This window comes from Xenopus laevis, chromosome 4L, assembly GCF_017654675.1.
Source record: "Xenopus laevis strain J_2021 chromosome 4L, Xenopus_laevis_v10.1, whole genome shotgun sequence".
Lineage (NCBI taxonomy): Eukaryota > Metazoa > Chordata > Amphibia > Anura > Pipidae > Xenopus > Xenopus laevis.
In genome coordinates this window covers 130,656,091-130,674,148 of record NC_054377.1, presented here as the reverse complement: position 1 = coordinate 130,674,148, position 18,058 = coordinate 130,656,091, and the positions used below count along the sequence as shown (strand labels likewise).

Genomic DNA, 18,058 nt, shown 5'->3' with positions numbered 1-18,058 from the left:
TAACGATCAGTGTGATCTGTAAATCACTGATGTAACTGTCTGTTTATCAGTGAATAAATGGTGTTATCGGTGTAGCTGATAATTAAACAAAGTAACAGTTGGAGGCACTGTGATGTTTCTGCTAATGAAGCAACTGTCAGTCAGTGTGATGTTTCTGCTTATTAAGCAAATGTCAGTCAGTGTGATGTTTCTGCTAATTAAGCAACTGTCAATCAGTGTGATGTTTCTCCTAATGAAGCAACTGTCAGTCAGTGTGATGTTTCTGCTTATTAAGCAAATGTCAGTCTGTGTGATGTTTCTGCTAATTAAGCAACTGTCAGTGTAATCTGTGTGTCTATGAAGTAATAGTGTTATCTGTGTTGGGAGAAGTCACTAGGATCTGTGTTCTACTGAAGTAACTGTCAGTAAGTTTGATGAGGTAACTGTCAGTCAGTGGGATCTTTGTGTCAGTGAAGTAACATTATATGTGTCAAGTATCAAAGCCGTAGTCATACGTTTGTTTTCTCTGAACTTCACAGTAAATTAGATATGCGTGAGAGCGTGCCTAATGCGTGTTAGTGAATTTATGCAGCAATTAAGGATAATGAGGGCCTGACATTGATCCTCTTTCTAGAGTGTAGAGAGTGTTTACTAAGTGAATACTTGTGTATTCTTCTCCATTCCTGCTCATTGTACCTCAAACGCCCCTGGGGCTCTCTATGGTGACAGAGGTGTAAGGGAGTGTATGTAGTGCTGGGAGGGTATTTACAGAGAGGAATGGGACTGTGTGCAGGGCACTAGAGCCTCACAGCAAGGTCAGACAGGACCAACATGCAAGGTGTGCTGCTGCATACTAATGCTGGTGTCACTTCTCAGTGCCTGTTTACTCATGGGAAGATTACATTCTGTGCCTTAGATTAATAATTGCGCAGGTATCTTACAATGCAGAGCACCAAAGGAGGACAAACACCATGTGAAGATCCTGTTTGATGGCATCTCCTGCTGCTTCTGACACTGGAGCTGCCTACATTAACATTAAATAGAATGAAAGAGATCAAGGGCTGGAGTTGGTTCTGTTCTATAAAGCAGAGAAACTGATTTGGCAGTCAGTATCTGAGCAGATTAAAGGTCGACAGTTATGTGTCTTCAGTGCCAACCTGGCCAGCAGGACTGCAAAGCCAACTCACCTTGTCCACATTAATCAGGGTAAAGGGTAAAATTGGGTATATTCCTTCTGTGTTGTATTTTGATGAGTGGGAGTGACTCAGTGAGGTACCAGCAAATATTTTTATGTAACACAGAAGAGCAGGAGTGGTAGGTGGGAAGAGTTGTGTTAGAGTAGGTATAAATGGCAGCAAGATGGTTACACTTTGTGTCACTGTTGTCCAATCTGCAACACTTAAATTATACATTCTGTGTAATAAGTCATTGTATTAATCTTCTTATTCTGCAAACTATTTGTTATTATATTGATTTTTATGGTTTATTGTGAAAACCAAATAAAATATTTCAAATCAATCTGCAACACTCGTTGTAGTGATCTCCCGGCACTAACAGGGACTGTTAGGTGCAATTTTGAATTTCGAATTTCAATCACCATGTGTTTTTTACCAGTTATGCAAGATTTTTTCCATTACATCCATGCATCAAAACTAGGGATGCACCGAACCCTCCAAAGCTGGGTTTCGGCCGATCTGAATCTAAACCCTAGCTGTGGGTGGAAATTTGTTTGGCATGAGCGGAAATTGATTGGTGCGTGACAAATTTTTAGTATTTTGTAGGGTTCAGATTCAGTTTGGCCAGGCTTTTGGATATGGCCAAATACAGGATTACCTGCAGAAAACAGATCCAATTGTGCTTGCGCTGCTTTTTCACAAAAGGTTTGCATTATTTCCATCACACAATTCAACGGGTGCAAGTCTGCTTAACCTATTGATGCAACCCATTGTGGAACCCAGGACCCCTATGTCAGTCTTGAGCACCAGGAGAGGATTCCTCTGAACTATCCTGTTCAAAAATGGCAGCATGGAGCATTGCCAACCATGTGGAGTGTGTTTGGGCACAAGTTGAATTGCATCAGGGTGCATTCTCCACTGCATTCATTTTAGAGCACATGCATGGGTATAATTGTAAATTACCCCTCTTCAGTAACATTTGCCTTTGCAAAAATAATTCAAGCTCCCTGTTTCATAATCTTGGGGTCTTAGCTGTTACTACAACTGTATAATTAAGGGTGAAATCATGCTACTAGTTGTAGTGGCACAAGGACCCATGTTATTAAAAGGGACTTGTCCACAGGAATTTCCTGCTATAAAAAAGCAGAAGAAATTTAGACAATTTGCAATCTGTCCATGATTCTGAATGAGATAAAAGGTGCATTTGCTACTTTACCTGTGCAGGCATTAGAAGGGTTAAAGTTCAAGTTCTCTATAAACATCAAGTTCGCACAAGTTTTGTGCACATTTGGCAGTCAGTTTGCTTCCTCCTCAGTGAGTGTGACAGTGTTTATAAAAGAGGAATAAAACCATCAAAGTCATGGCCAGTAAAGTAGAAGCCACATTTAGGTGGAGAAATGTGCAGTTCATGCGTGTAGCTATCAGTGTGCTGCACCGCTGGATTTAGCTTCGTTACATTAATGTGTCTGTCATGGAACTGCAGAACCACAGCCGTAGGCCCTGGGAATGATACATCAACCTTATGATGCACTTCCTAGCCAAATAAATTCAGGTTGTAGCATGAGCAGAACAACAGTGTGGATTTAATGCAGCATCAGAAACCTGGTACAAACCTTGGGATTCCCCCTTACTGTTACACATGGGCAAAAGTTTTGCTCCATAAGGGTATGGCAGGGAGCAAGTAAGCCCTGGGTACCAGACTCATATTGTTCCTTGTGCAAGGATTCTCCAGTGTAATGGTACATAGTATTTGTTATTTAATTGTATTTTATTTTTAGTTATTTTTGCATTTATGCCCATTCAGTAGCTGTTGCTCAACTAAAACTTCTAGAATCCACTGTAATCTCAAAATCAGTTCCGCTCTAAAATTCAGCTTATATCTTGATTGTATCACCGGGGTCTTGGCTCAGTGCAGACCATGCGGAGTGGAAAGTGGATTAATTGGAAATGAACTGGCTGTATAGAACTGTAAGTGAATAATGAAGTTCAGGTGTTAATTCTAAGTGTTTCCTGGGGACCATTGTAGAAGTGGGTAACCTGGCACTCAACTGTGCAGGGTTCTTGGGATATACTTTAGATTGATCCATTTGGAATGGAAATATAAAACAAGAAGAAGAAACGGTAGCAGTTAATAGGCATCTACAGCTGGACTTACATCACTAACTACTGTTGCACACGTTGATGAGAAATTTTTTGGGGAGTGGAAGGCAAAATGCAAAACCCCACAGATATTCCTGGGAGCTGAACCTGATGGGCAGTTAGGGTGACATTGGGTGTCGACACATACTGTATTTGCTATGATTAGTGATGGGCGAATAAATTAGACAGGCATGGATTTGTGGCGAATTTTCCGTTAAACTGCGATTAAATCAGAATAGTCGCACACATAAAAATTGTCGTGATTCAAAATTATTCCGACACCCCTTGACTTTAATGCATTTGGCCAAAATAGTCGTGCGTATAAAAATTGTCACTCGCGTCAAAATTACTGAGCGTCAAAATTATTTTGATGGCCATTGACTTCAATGCGTTTCGCAAATATTTCACCGTTTCGCAAATTTTTCTGGTAATTCGCAAATTTTTCTGCAAAACGAAACGCCACAGATTCTCCCGTCACTAGCTATGATACATAACCACAGAACCCTTAACAAGATATTCTGTACTATAAGGGGCACATTTGCCTAGGGTCGAATATCGAGGGTTAATTAATCGAACGATTCGAAGGATTTTAATCCATCGATCGAAGGATATTCCTTCGATCAGAAAATTGTTAGGAAGCCTATGGGGACCTTCCCCATAGGCTAACATTGGCCTCGGAAGGTTTTAGGTGGCGAACTAGGGGGTCAAAGAATTTTTTAAAGAGACAGTCCTTCGACTATCTAATAGTCAAATAGTCGAACGATTTTTAGTTCGAATCGTTCGATTCGAAGTCGAAGGTCAAGTCGAAGGTTCGAAGTTGCCCATTCGATGGTCGAAGTAGCCATATTCGACCATTCGAAATTCAAACTATTTTTCCTCTATTCCTTCACTCGAACTAAGTAAATGGGCCCCTAAGTGATGGGAAGGATTGAGCTCAAAAAGTCTGAAAGGCATTGTTGTAGATTATATATTCCTAATACTTAATTGGAGTATTTTTCTCAGACTGTAAATGCAAATACTGCAAAAAGGAAAATAGTAATTAGTCTAGTAATTAGCTGAATCTCTGACAACAACAAGCTGGAAGTGGGGAACTGAATGAGAATAATCCCTGCAAAAGTCACCAAGCAAAATGACTCATATTGAGGGTATGACTTGCACACGCCGTGTCTGAGGCCATATTTAAATATGGCAGCCAAACGTGAATCAGCTAAAAAAATTCTGCAGCTTTGAATGCGTTTCCAAGGATTAGTCAGTGGAGCCCGTTATGCTCAGTTGGTGGGAGCTGAGAGGTATCACACGTAAGAAGATTCTTCTGCACTAGGGGACAGCTGGGCTTTTTCCAGAATCAGTAGTGTTCAGCTGTAATTGGATCTATTTATACAGCTTCTTATTTGCACACAGCACTTTGCAGAAGAGCAGAGGAAACACAGATCAGCACGCATGGAAAATGGGAATCGGTCTACAATTAAATATTAAGAAAACCTTTGTAGAGAAGCAAGTGCCAATTTTATCCATGTAGTGAATATGACTCTTCAACCAGAGATAACGTCTGCTCAGTCAAGGCAGTTTTAATACATGGGCAAAAGAAACATTTGTGTAATAAAGAAAAACTCAAATCTTGAAATCTCACCAATACATTAGGGTGGTCCAGACCAGACCCCTCAGCTCAGGATAAGCTGTAACAATACAAGAATAAATAGGTGTTGGGCTCTCAAAGGATCCATAGACAGGTCACCACAAAGTATTAAAAAGTATAAAAATCTTTATTTATACCATTATATCTGAAGCCTATGATTAAGTGGCACTGGGCACGAAGTGTAAGGCTTTATATATTATGGTATTAATAAAGATTTTTCTACTTTATTACTACTTTCTGGTGGCTTTTCATTGCATATCCCATCAGGACAGGAGACCCTGTCTGTGGATTAAGAGATGGAAGACCCCTGATTTTAATCCACTAGAATAGCTCTATGGCATTACTTTTTACACTTTTCTACCAATACATAACAGATTTCTGATTGATTTTTTTTTGAGGGAGTACTGCTAGGTGCTGGGGGTGCTGATGCTTCGAGGCTGTTTAAAATAATACACAGTGAAGAACAAACTCTCAATAGTTTAACATTTTTACATTTAGGAACATATTTGTATAGTGCTAATGAACCCACATTTTCACTTTATTTTAGTTTCCCTGTTATAATAACTGTTCACTATTAAGGAAGGGTTTAATGTGCCCTAAACATAAATATAAAAACAGTCGCCCACTGATTAACCACTGAGATCGATGTGGGAGAAAGTGTTATTACAAATCCTAACTTAATGCGAGCGTGCTGGCTGAGTTATTGTAAGATGTTTGGAGTTTGGATCCTGAATTCGTTGGTGGAGATGTGGCATAAAGATAAAGTGCAGTGCAGGCTCTGAACAGAGATGATACATAAAGCTGGTTTTGCCCAGCCCAGTCTGAACCCTGTTTTCATGCAGGCTATAGTGGCTCCGGTACCAGTCACATAGATCACAGTGCGGCTTCCTGGCACACGAGTCAAGGGCAATGAGCAGAACAATAACAGAGATCAATCCTGGTGCCAGGAGGGTGACACAGCAGGGTCTACATTGTCTTTAAATCACAGAGGCTGGGAAAACAGGCCACCTGCTTCCAAATCAGACAGAGGACACCCCACTACATGCATTGCTTTCTTGCGGCCCCATACTTTTCTCCATATTTTGCTGGACAGTCCCGATTTTGACAGCTCAGCCCACAGTCATGGTTTCTTACTGAAATGTCCCTTAAGGTGGCCATACACGGGCCCAGGGTCGGACTGGCCCGGCGGGACACCGGGAAAATACCCGGTGGGCCCCGACCTTCAAGGGGCCCCGCCGGGCCAGACCCCCAATCGTAGTAGTTAAAAAAAAAAAACGTAGCCAGCGCGATGCGCTGTCTGCGCATTCTCGTCGGCACGGGTGCCGTCTGCGCATGCGCGCCGGCGTGGGACAACGCCAAAGGGGAGCGCGGCGCTGGCGCCGCAGCAAGGAGATGTGGGGGCTGGGGACGCGGGGGACGCGGGGGCTGGGGGGCCCTGGACAGCAGTCCCGGTGGGCCCCAGGCCCCCCAGTCCGACCCTGCACGGGCCAATAAAAGCTGCCGACAGACCGAGTCGGCAGCTTATTGGCCCGTGTATGGGGGCCCCCAACGGGCTTCCCCGATCGAGATCTGCCCGACTGTTCGTTGATGCGGTCCCGCGATCCGACCGCCCGTTCCCTAGGATCCGATCATTGGGCCCTAGGGTCAGCCCGATATTGCCCACTCTTTCGAAGAGAGATCCGCTTGTTTGGCGACATCGCTAAACGAGCGGATCTCTCCGTGTATGGCCACCTTAAGATGTCTCTTTGATCTCCTGCACTGATGCCTGAAAAAGATACAATATATAAAAGAGGCTTTTAGCAGAGAGTGCACCTGCACTTAGATACATTTGTAACTATTTGAAGGGATTCTGTCATGATTTTTCTGATTTAGTTATTATTTCTAAATTAAACTTAAAAATCTAATTACAAATATAACATTTCTTTCCTGAACCAGCAAGTGTATTTTTTTTATTTGTAATATTGGTTTGTAGGCGCCATCTCAGGTCATTTTGCCTAGTCATGTGCTTTTAGAAAGAGCCAGCACTTTAGGATGGAACTACTTTCTGGCAGGCTATTGTTTTTACTAATCAATGTAACTGAATGTGTCGCATGGGGACCTGAATTTTACTATTGAGCGCTGTTTTTAGATCTACCAGGCAGCTGTTACCTTGTGTTAGGGAGCTGCTATCTGGTTACCTTCCCATTTTTCTGTTGTTAGGCTGCTGGGGGGAGGGAGGGGGATGATATCACTCCAACTTGCAGTACAGTAGTAAAGAGTGATTGAAGTTTATCAGAGCATAAGTCACATCACTGAGGGCAGCTGGGAAACTAACAATATGTCTAGCAATCTGTTCGCTCTTTTGAGAAACTGCTTTCAGTGCAAAATTCTGCTGGAGCAGCACTATTAACAGATGCGTTTTTAAAAAAAACTTTTTTCCCATGACAGTATCCCTTTAAGATAAGCAGGTCTCTTGTGAGAACCAAGAGTTACAGCTTAAAGGGCAATTCACCTTCATTAGCAAAACTGTAATAACACATAAAACATGTCAAATTTTGTAAAAAAAAGGAGGTGTGGCCACAAAATGGACATGGTCAAATGTTCAAATTCTTTCTGATTTTCATATGTTGGGAGGTATGCGTTTAACTACTAGAGATGCAGCAAATCAAAGTGACCAAATTCCAAATCCTCCATATAAGATTCATCTGAATCTGGAACCTAATTCATCATTCAAAATTGAGCTAAATCCCTCCCCCCAAAAGAAGTTTCATGTGGGAAAGATGTTGCTTTCAGCTGCCCAGTGCTTTAAATAGGGTGGTTCAACTTTAAGTTAATTTTTTAGTATGTTATAGAATGGCTTATTCTAAGCAACTTTTCAAATGACCTTCATTATTTCTTTTTTATAGTTTTTGAATACTTTTTTCGTTTCTGACTCTTTTAAGCTTTTAATGGGGGTCACTGACCCCATCTAAAAAACAAATGCTCTGTAAGGCTACAAATTCATTGTTATTGCTACTTTTTATTACTCATCTTTCTGTTCAGGTCCTCTCTTATTCATTTTCCAGTCTCTTATTCAAATCAATGCATGGTTGCTAGGATAATTTGGACCCTAGCAACCAGATTGCTGAAATTGCAAACTGGAGAGCTGCTGAATAAAAAGCAAAATAACTCAAAAACTAGAAACAATAAAAAATGAAAATAAATTGCAAATTGTCTCAGAGTACCACTCTTTACGTCATACTAAAAGTCAATTTAAAGTCACATTTGGTTCTGCGGAACAAAAAGGATCCAACCAAATCTGAATCCTGCAAAAAGTACTACATTCAGTGCATGCTTTACATTTGGTTATTTTTCTCCCTGGGAAAATCATCTGCCATTTTTATTTACTTCTAGTGACTGTGCCCGGTAATTTGAAGGGCTGCCTGATCAAAACTTCCTGCATGGTTTTTCAAATTAGGAAAACCGGGGCAGGATTCCCCATGATTGACACATCGATCGTCCAATTGGTGAATGCTGCATCATAGACCCGCCCCTGACATCATGGTCCACCCCGCTGCATCACAACCCCACCCTCTCTGTGTCAGAGCCCCGCCCCCTGCCCAGTGAGCTGCTAGCAGGGAGGAGGTACCACACCGAATATCCTTGTCTACCTCTCAACTACACCTCAACATTAATCTAGCACATACCTCCCTACTGTCCTGTTTTCTGCAGCACAGTCCCGATTTTGACAGCTCAGCCAGCAGTCCCGGGTTTCTTGCTGAAATGTCCCGACTTTCTCGTTGATCTCCTGCAAAGTTACTGAAACAATTAAAATAAGAGGCTTTTTGGCAGAGAGCACAGAACACTCAGCAGCTGCACTTGGATACGTTTGTAACAATTTAAGATAAGCAAAGGAATACTTGTAACTATTTAAGAGAAGCAAGTTTCTTGGGAGAACTGAGACTCACAGCTTAAAGGGCAATTCACCTTCATAAGCAAAACTGTTACACATAAAAAAATTGCACTTAAACTCTCAGAAATGTGTTGAAACTTTCATAACCTGACAAATTTTGTAAAATGGACATGGTAATTAGGGTGTGGTAAAAATTGGTGCTCACAACTTTTTTCCCCATCTTTCTTCTTTTTGAATCTTGGTTAGGTATGCTAGCAGTTTAAAGGGCATGTAAAGGCAAAAAAAATGAAATTCCATTTTTACTTTCTTAAATTCAAAAGAAACCTATCTCCAATATACTTTAATTAAAAAATGCGTACCGTTTTGATAAGAAACCTGACTGTATGCAGTGAAATTCTCCCTTCATTTCTCCCTTCATTTACTGCTGTGGATAGGAATTGTCAGACGGTCCCTAACTGCTGAGCAGGGAAACAATCATACTTATGAACAGCAGGGGGAGCCCCCGCCTTACTTCCCAGCCATGCAGAACTCAAGCAGCTTTGTTTATGACGATCCTTAAGCAGCCCAGACCACACTGAGCATGTGCACAGTCTTAGTCTTGCAAAGATGTTTAGCAAAGTTACAAGATGGTGACCCCCTGTAGCCAACTTTGAAAGCAAAAATTATTTGTTCGATTAGGCTTGTGGTGCAGTAAGTTCATGTTTATATTTAGTATACAAAATACAGCATTTCTAGCCTTATTCTATTTTATACTTTACATGCCCTTTTAACAATGCTTAGGGTCACACTACCTGTACTTCAGGTTCTGGTCATGCACCAGTCTGTGTTGGGGCTCCAGTTGTAAGATCTGTATTCACAACACAAAGATATAGCACTGCTCCCATTCTGCAGGTCAGTTCCCACTCCAGGGGTCTGTCTTGTAGTGATTCTTGTTTACTGTAACCTCCTACTCATCTAACCACTAGCAGTTCAGAAAAGGATCTGAACAAACAGGTCTGACATCCAACAAATGATATTTCGCTAGTGATGCCCGTTACATAGATGCTTTATTTTCCATTCACCAGAAACCACGTAACATCTCCCAGACTCCCAAACACACACAAAATACTTGGTAACGCTGATCCACCATGTCACTGACACTATAAGGCCAGTATGAGCTTTGCATGCAATCGGCAGGGTCACTTTTCAGTCCAAATGGCAAGAAAAACGGGAAGGAAAAAATGGCTAAAGCCACAGATGCTGTAAAACATATGGTCCTGGAATGCACAATCTCCGGCCAGAGAAAGTGTCTGCGGAGAAGTCCAAAACACATATTTGAAACCGTATTGTTTTTCTGGCTCTTAATATCCCCTTTCCTTGCAGAAAAAAAGGCACTTATATGTATTATATAAACCCTAGCTTGCACCGTCTCATATTTCTGTGTGTTTGTGTGTTATAATAATTGTTACCAGCATTACTATCTCTTTATCACTATGGAATATGTACTGGGAATTATAAATGTTTTATTGTTATTGCGTCATTATCTCAATTAGATTAGTCTATAGAGTCAATGAACTGCGGAAGGTTAAATTGGGGCACACTGCCACCTACAGGGATCACATGGATGTTCCTTTGCTGGAACTTGTTGCTGGCAGTGGCAGAGAAGCTCAGGAAATGTAGGGCATTTGTTCAGTTTTAGATTAAAGGGGTTGTTCACTTTCAAACTACTAGTTGTTTTCTGATCATCGCTTTTTCCAATTACTTTCTTTTTTCTATGTGTCACCATTTTTCTAATATTGAAGTGTAAAGTTTCTTTTTTTAAAGCAGCTCTGGGAGGGGGGGGGGTCGCCGACCCTGTAAACTTCTACATGGATGCATTTAGTTGATACATGTCTTATCTTTGTCCCTGCTGTGGAGAATCTCTGGGTTTCATTACAGGCAGCTGTTAGAATTGATACAATAGTTGCTAATACTCCAGAGATGCTGCTGAGAAATGGATCAACTAAATGTTGCAAAATTGTAACAGTTTAGAGTCTGTGCCTGAATTACTGATCTGCCAGACTCAAACACCAGAGACAGGGACATTCAACTTTAAACTTAGATTTTAGAAAAACAGTAAAAAATAAATAATGGAAAGTAATAGAAAAAAAGTCTTTATTTCTGGGGAAGAATCTGAAAAGTGTTTGGAAGGAGAACATCCCCTTTAAATTACAAGCACCCCTACATTTCTGGGACTAAAATAATAACCTAACTCTTATCTTTCTTCCCTATTATTATTAATATTAGCATCAAAAATAATTTTTACTGCCCAATAAGTTGCCAACCAGGTGGCATCCCTATCAATAATTCATTATCATATTTATAGGCTGTATGTGAATTGTATTTGTTTTATTATCTACTAAGGAATCCAGGGCCTTAACAACAGCTCTTTAGTATTTCTTCATGCATCTGTACCCCACTCATCCACCTGCACCTGAACACCAAATAAAAGTAGTTTCTAACCAATCAAACATCAGTGGATTCATAGCCTGCCAGTCACATTGCATTGCATAGTCTTTTCCATTGCAATGCATTCCCAGCCTGTCAGTCAACCAATCATTTGCTGCCTGTCAGTAGTGATGGGCGAATTTGTCCCGTTTCGCTTTGCCACGAATTTCGTGCGAAATTTGCGAAACTGGCGTCAAAATGGGCGCCAGCGTCAAAGTTGATGCCAGCGCCCATTAAAGTCAATGGGCGTCTGTTTATCGTCGGAACCGTCGCCGGCGTCGGAATAACTTGGACGCTGGTGAAAACGTCGCCGGCATCCAAATTTTTTCAATGCGGGCGAATTTTCGACCAGAAAATTCTTGCTGCAAATTCGCAAATTTATTAGCCAGCAGCAAAACAGGCAATTCACCGCAAATTCGTGACTGCAATATAAATTCACCGATCACTACCTGTCAGACTATATGATTTTCTTAGGGCTCTTACCCTCCAGAACAGTAAAAAACCCTACTTCTCCCTTGATTATGAGCCGTGCAGACCATTGCCTCTGAAATGCCAATTAAAGGTTTACTATACAACAATGATCTTTAACCTGTGGCCCTGTAGGTGCGGCTGAATTATAGCTCCCAGCATCCATATGTACAACACTAACCAACAGCAGACAGCTACAGGTATGGGACCTGTTATCCGGATTAGGGATGTTTCTGTCATCGCCATACATTCAGTCTACTAAAAACATCATTTAAACATTAATTAATCTCAATAGTATTATTTTACCTCCAATAAGGATTAATTACATTTTAGTTGGGATCAAGTACAAGGTACTGCTTTATTATTAGAGAAAAAGTAAATAATTTTTACAAATTTGAATTATTTGATTTTAATCGAATCTATGGAAGATGGCCTTCTCGTAATTCGAAACTTTCTGGATAATGGGTTTCCAGATAATGGATAGCTGTATCCAATTCATACGGCAGGTTAATTGGCTCTAAAATCGACCATAGTATGTGATAGGGACAGGGCCAGCCTTAAGCCGAATCAAACTATGGGAGCCGCACACAGTGACATATTTCCCAGTGCCGTCTGCTCCAATCTGGAATCTGTTACATGATCATTTATAAACTCTGGGCAAATTAACCTTGTGTTGCAATCCAGGAGTAAATTTGCCCAGGGTTTATAAATAACCCCTGTGACTTCACTCCCCGCATTATATAAACCACCTGGAGACAAGGGGCCTGGGTGATAGTTGCAGAGAAGCAGGGCTCGGGCTGTCACTGTGTCTCCTTAATGGGAGTACAACCTATACAATTAATAGCAGTTAACTAAAATAACTAGTTTTCTTTCTTTTATTAGCCCTCCCTTTCCCACGCCAATGTGAACTGCAGTAATTAGCTGAATGCTGATCTCCAATTAACTCTCATAGACTGTTATCTCTAGATCAGGGGGCAGTTAAATACCCAGCCAAGTTACATCAACCAAATGATTATAAATGACAGTGGAAAAGATGTTTAATAACGTCCCCTGCAATAGCAAAACCATGAAATAACATTGGAGTGTGTTAGGAAGAGATGAAATCATCTGAAAAACATAATTTTATTTGACGCAACATGCTGCATTTTTCCTGCGTTTGGCGCCTACACGCACCTGTGTGAGTACAGCCCCATTGAAAAAAGCTAAATGCGTCTATTCCTGCGCTCCCCTGCGGCTGAACGCAGAAAAACGGAACGCAGGGGAGCGCAGCTACAACCGCTCGTCAGTAAGAGCCCTTATAGGGGAAGGTAGGGGGGAGAAGGGGAGATAAAGGCATGGCACCTATTATGAGGACCTGGACTCTCCGGACAAGGTGTCTTTCTGTAAATTGGATCTCCATACTTTAAGGGGCAGATTTATCAAGGGTCAAATTGAAAAATCTAATTTTTAAATTCGAATTTCAAGCTAATTTTTGTGTACTTCGACTAGGGAATAGTCCAAATTCGATTTTAATTTGAAAAAAAAAAAACGAAAAATGTATCATGTACATTCTCTTTAGAAATTCGACTTCGACTATTCGCCATCTAAAACCTGCCAAATTGCTGTTTTAGCCTATGGGGAACCTCCTAGAACCTATTTGGAGACATTTGATGGAAATCTAAGTTTTTATTGTTTAAAATACTTTGAATCGAATTCGGATCGTATTCGATCAAATTTGATTTGAACTATTTTTTTTTTTAAAAAAAATTCAATACAGCCTATTCACTTGAATTTAAAAGAATTAATTTTTTTAATACATTTCGGTTGGTTTTTTTTATTCAAATTTCGAGTTTATCACCTCGAAATTCCACCCGTGATAAATCTGCCCCTAAGTCTACTTAAAAGTAGTTTAAACATTAAATAAATAGGATTATTTTGCTTCCATTACTAATTAATTATACCTAAGTTTGGATCAAGTACAAGGCACTGTTCTATGACTACAAAGAATAAAGAAAAGATAGTTTGAAATGTCAAATTATTTGATTAAAATTGAGTCCTTCCCTGTACTTTGGAGCTTTCTGGATTATGGGTTTCCAGATAATGGAACACATGCCTGTATAATCATATGCTGATGTTCTGGTTCTTACCTCTTCTACCTTTCTTGTATGAACACATTTTTTGTAACCCTGCATTATCGTGCTAACTAGTGTTAATATGTTCATTTGACAGCTGCCAGGTAATAGTGAGATGATGAAGAAGAGCTGTAACCCTCTTGCCTTCTCTCTGTTCTCCACAGCCTCTCTGTTTATCATCGCCATGCTGCTTGGGAGTCTGAACAGCTGCTGCAACCCATGGATCTACATGCTTTTCACTGGGCATCTCTTCCACGACCTTCTGCAGCGCTTTCTGTGCTGCTCCGCTCGTTACCTGAAGTCCGGCCAGCAGGGCAGCGACATGAGCACCAGCAGGAAAAGCAACTCTTCCACCTTTGTGCTCAGCCGCAAGAGTTCCAGTCAGAAGAGCATCACCCAGCCCTCTACTGCCTGACAACGACAAACAAACCCCAAGGACTTTTAGGAAGAAATCTGTCTGAGACTAGCATTGGGGAGAGGGACTTGTGACTGTGAGTGGTTTCAGTACAGGGAAGGCATTGTCTGTGCCCCTGCCTGTAACTAAAGCTACTGTATCACTTACTGTATAGCAGAGCTGTCATTTTTTTCCCCTATAACAATGAGCTTATTGCTGATACCTGCTCCCAAAATGGGCCAGATATAAACCTACTTATCGGCAGATATGGGAAGAGTCCAAGTGCCGCAATCAAACTGATCAGGAAAGTCTTAAACCTGTGCCCCACCATGATCTTTGTGGGACAGCAACTCCCATTATGCAGAAAGGATTCTGGGAATCCAACAGCTGCTAGAGAGAGAGAGAGAGAGAGAGAGAGAGGTGGTGTTTAATCCTTGAGGGACTGAATGTCTTCATTCATTCTTATGTATTTGTGTCCGTGGGAATAGTTTTATACCAATCTTTGGTCCCATAAAAAAAATATCTGCCCCCAACAGGCTAACAGACCTAAAAATAGAATCCCAGTAAGATGTGAGCAAATGTTTGTAACTTTGTGGTTCCATTTGATCAACTTTCTGGTCATTGCCATGTAATGTAACTCAGAGTCAAGTCAGGATAACTTCCAATGCCTCTAAATCCAATGTAATGTCTGATTTTAATACCATTTGGCTTCTGCTTCGGAGATGATTAACATACTAGAAATATGTCGGAGCCAGAATGGTTTTTTATACCCTGGACTTGGGTTGGGCTCTGGCTAGGGTCTCACTTCATGGGGATCCTACAATTCCCAGACATTATTGGGCCCAGAAGTGCTTATAAGTGGCTTGATGTGCTACTCATGGGTTCCCCAACCATTTAGTCATGTGGTGCCCTAAGATTTCTGATGGTGGCTCTGTATATTTATGTGCAATGGCATCCATCTATATGGAACTAAATCCATATGATCTTTGGCCTCACTTATGTCCCAACCATTTCCTGTTGAAACCCTGCCACCATTTATTACCCTCAAACCCTGCTGTGTTACATCCCAACCAATGGTATAAATATAGGGTTCCCGATTTTACACGAGTAACATCAAAATGTCAAGATATCAAGCTTAATTGGTTATTTTTGTGTGTTGAAGCATTAACAAAATGAGCATTGACTTTAAAGTGGCCATGGTTTGCTACAACTTTTCACCCATCCTGGAGTCCCCTTTTTATTTTTTTTACAAGCCCGAGAGCCCTAAGTCTAGCACACTGTAGGTCCGACCAGGTGGCTGCCGTATAATATTATTAGATATGACTGGGATCTGAAACAATTGCATCCCACTGAAGTGGTTTAATGTGTGAGTCCTTAGTAACAATGTACAAAACCCCATCCCGGCAGTAATGCACTTTAATTAACCCAGACATGATACTCAATGCTTAAATTCCATCTGCTTAAGGGTTAGTACATACGAATACACAGGAATAGAAGGGTCTTAAAATGTGAGAACCTGAGCTGGTCTCCTTGCAAGGACATTTCAGAACACTTCTGCCCGGTCACACTACTGTGTTTATTCCAGCAACCCTCCCAAGTTATACTTTATTGTATGTCATGCAATTGAGGCATATTTCTATTTAGAATTGCCCCAAAAATACATACCTCAATGAGATTTGCTAGTGGAAAGTTGCTTATACCTGCAATACATGAAACTCCTTATAGACAGGCAGAGTGGAAGGTGACATTGGTTCCCAGGCTGATTGTCTTATTAAGAGCAAGAGAAGTGCATTAAGTAGAATAAAATATATCAGTCACACACATGGCACTCAGTATCCAAGAGGCAGATAAGTGGCAGCCCACTCACAACAGCCCTCCAGCCTTGATTGAAAGTGGGAAATGGTGGGGAGCTCTCACTGAAGCAGTTTCTCCCATTAACTGAGCTCTGCCACTGGATTTGAAGAGAGTGGAAGCAGATTGGAAATACAGGTGCAGATAGAGAGGTAGATCCTGAGCAGCTTCCAATCATTAAGACTTAGGGGCTATAGTATCAAAACATTCCATGTTTCAGTGCTTTGCCTCCTTTAGGGCTCTTACTCATGAGCGTTTTTACCTGCGCTCCCCTGCGTTCCGTTTTTCGGCGTTCAGCCGCAGGGGAGCGCAGGAATAAACGCATTTCATTATTTCAAATGGGGCTGTACTCACACAGGCGCATGTAGGCGCCGAGATTTTTCCTGCGTTCGGCGCCTACACGCGTAGTACAGCCCCATTTGAAATAATGAAATGCGTCTATTCCTGCGCTCCCCTGCGGCTGAACGCCGAAAAACGGAACGCAGGGGAGTGCAGGTAAAAACGCTCATGAGTGAGAGCCCTTAGGATGCCTTTCTCATAGTTGCTCTAGGTTTCAGGTATATAATCTTCTGTAAAGGTCTAAATATTTGGGCAAAACCTGTAACTGAAGTCGTAGTCAATTTGTGCACATGTTTCAGTACATGATATCAATTTGGGGATTACCTATGTATCGAGTAGCTGACTACAACTATCAACATCTAAAGAGAGTCCCAGCCAGAATGAGCGGAATGATAACTATTGTATAACTCCACATATTTAAAATTAAAATTGTTAAATCTACCCTGACCACAGCAAGATACAACAAGACCATCACCTTGGATGCCCTCGCTCTTTCTGATAAGCCTCTTTTTTGATTTTTGAACTCCCAAGTCCAAATAGAGGCAACTGAAAGCCAAGACCTTAAACGGGGACGAAAATACACTTTTGCTACTTACTTTTTTTTTTTTTTTTTAAAGTATGATATTTTTAGTAAAAGACACTTTTAATGCATCATTTTTCCTGCTGGCTATAATGCAGGTGTTCTGTTAGAAGCATAGGAAAATCTTGGAGCCCATCTCCCTGCACTGCTCAGTCTCATCCAATGTGCAATGATCACAGAAATAGGCTTTTTTCCTCAAAATGATTAATTAAAGAAATGTAAGTTAATAAATTAAAGAAAGGAAGCACTTAACAAAAGGGTTTATCTATGAAACCTTAAAGAAATTACAAAGATAGATTTTTAGAGAGAAAGAAAACACCAGCACCAGGGGTCCTTTTGCATCACAAAAGCAATATATTGTGTTGCATGAAAAGCCGACGTTTCTGTTCCTATTGGGACTTTTTTCAAGGTTCTTTTTCCAATAGGGACCGAAACGTCGGTTTTTCATGCAACACAATATATTGCTTTTGTGATGCAAAAAAGACCCCTAGTGCTGGTGTTTTCTTTCTCTACATATGCACTTCTTCTCTGAGACCTGTGAGTGCGGTTATTGGCCGTTTGCCACATTACTGACAGTTATTTAGGTCTCCCGAAGGAAAGGGAAACAGATATTTCTGCTTCTTTGCAACTGAAGTACAAAGCCAAAGTATTTATAAATAAACAAAACTGTTCCTACTTTTCTATTTCGGGGTGTACGTTTGTGTGCAATGCAATTCATGCTGGTAAAGATGAGATATTTTCTTACCAAAAGGTGGAACATTACATCACAAATGCCCCACCAGCTTCATGATATTACATTAGTGGGTCATTTTCCAGGCCTAATAACCCATAGCAACCAATCCAATGTTTGCTTTCAGACAGCTGAAAGTTCTGCGTACTGATTGGATGCTCTGGGAATTTTATTCAGCTTATGGCAACTGTGGGTATGAGAAAGCAGAGACTAAGAAATAGGCCTGAAGAAGAGTAGCACATTATTTTTACACCTCCTTCCAAATGTAATGTAACCGCCAGAAAATGTAGTTATAGAGTGTATATTTCTATGTTCTTTA

The 18,058-nt window shown here is 40.9% G+C and overlaps 1 protein-coding gene across 1 annotated transcript in view; it reads left to right on the top strand.

Moving 5' to 3' along the window:
- oxtr.L (oxytocin receptor L homeolog) overlaps window positions 1-14,925 on the top strand; it is a 44,295-nt gene extending 29,370 nt beyond the window's left edge. Inside the window, exon 2 of the mRNA XM_018259030.2 lies at window positions 14,010-14,925. Coding sequence (XP_018114519.1) covers window positions 14,010-14,260 — 251 coding nt within the window. The 3' untranslated portion in view covers window positions 14,261-14,925. The remainder of the gene's footprint in view (window positions 1-14,009) is intronic.
- The last annotated feature ends 3,133 nt before the right edge of the window (window positions 14,926-18,058 follow it).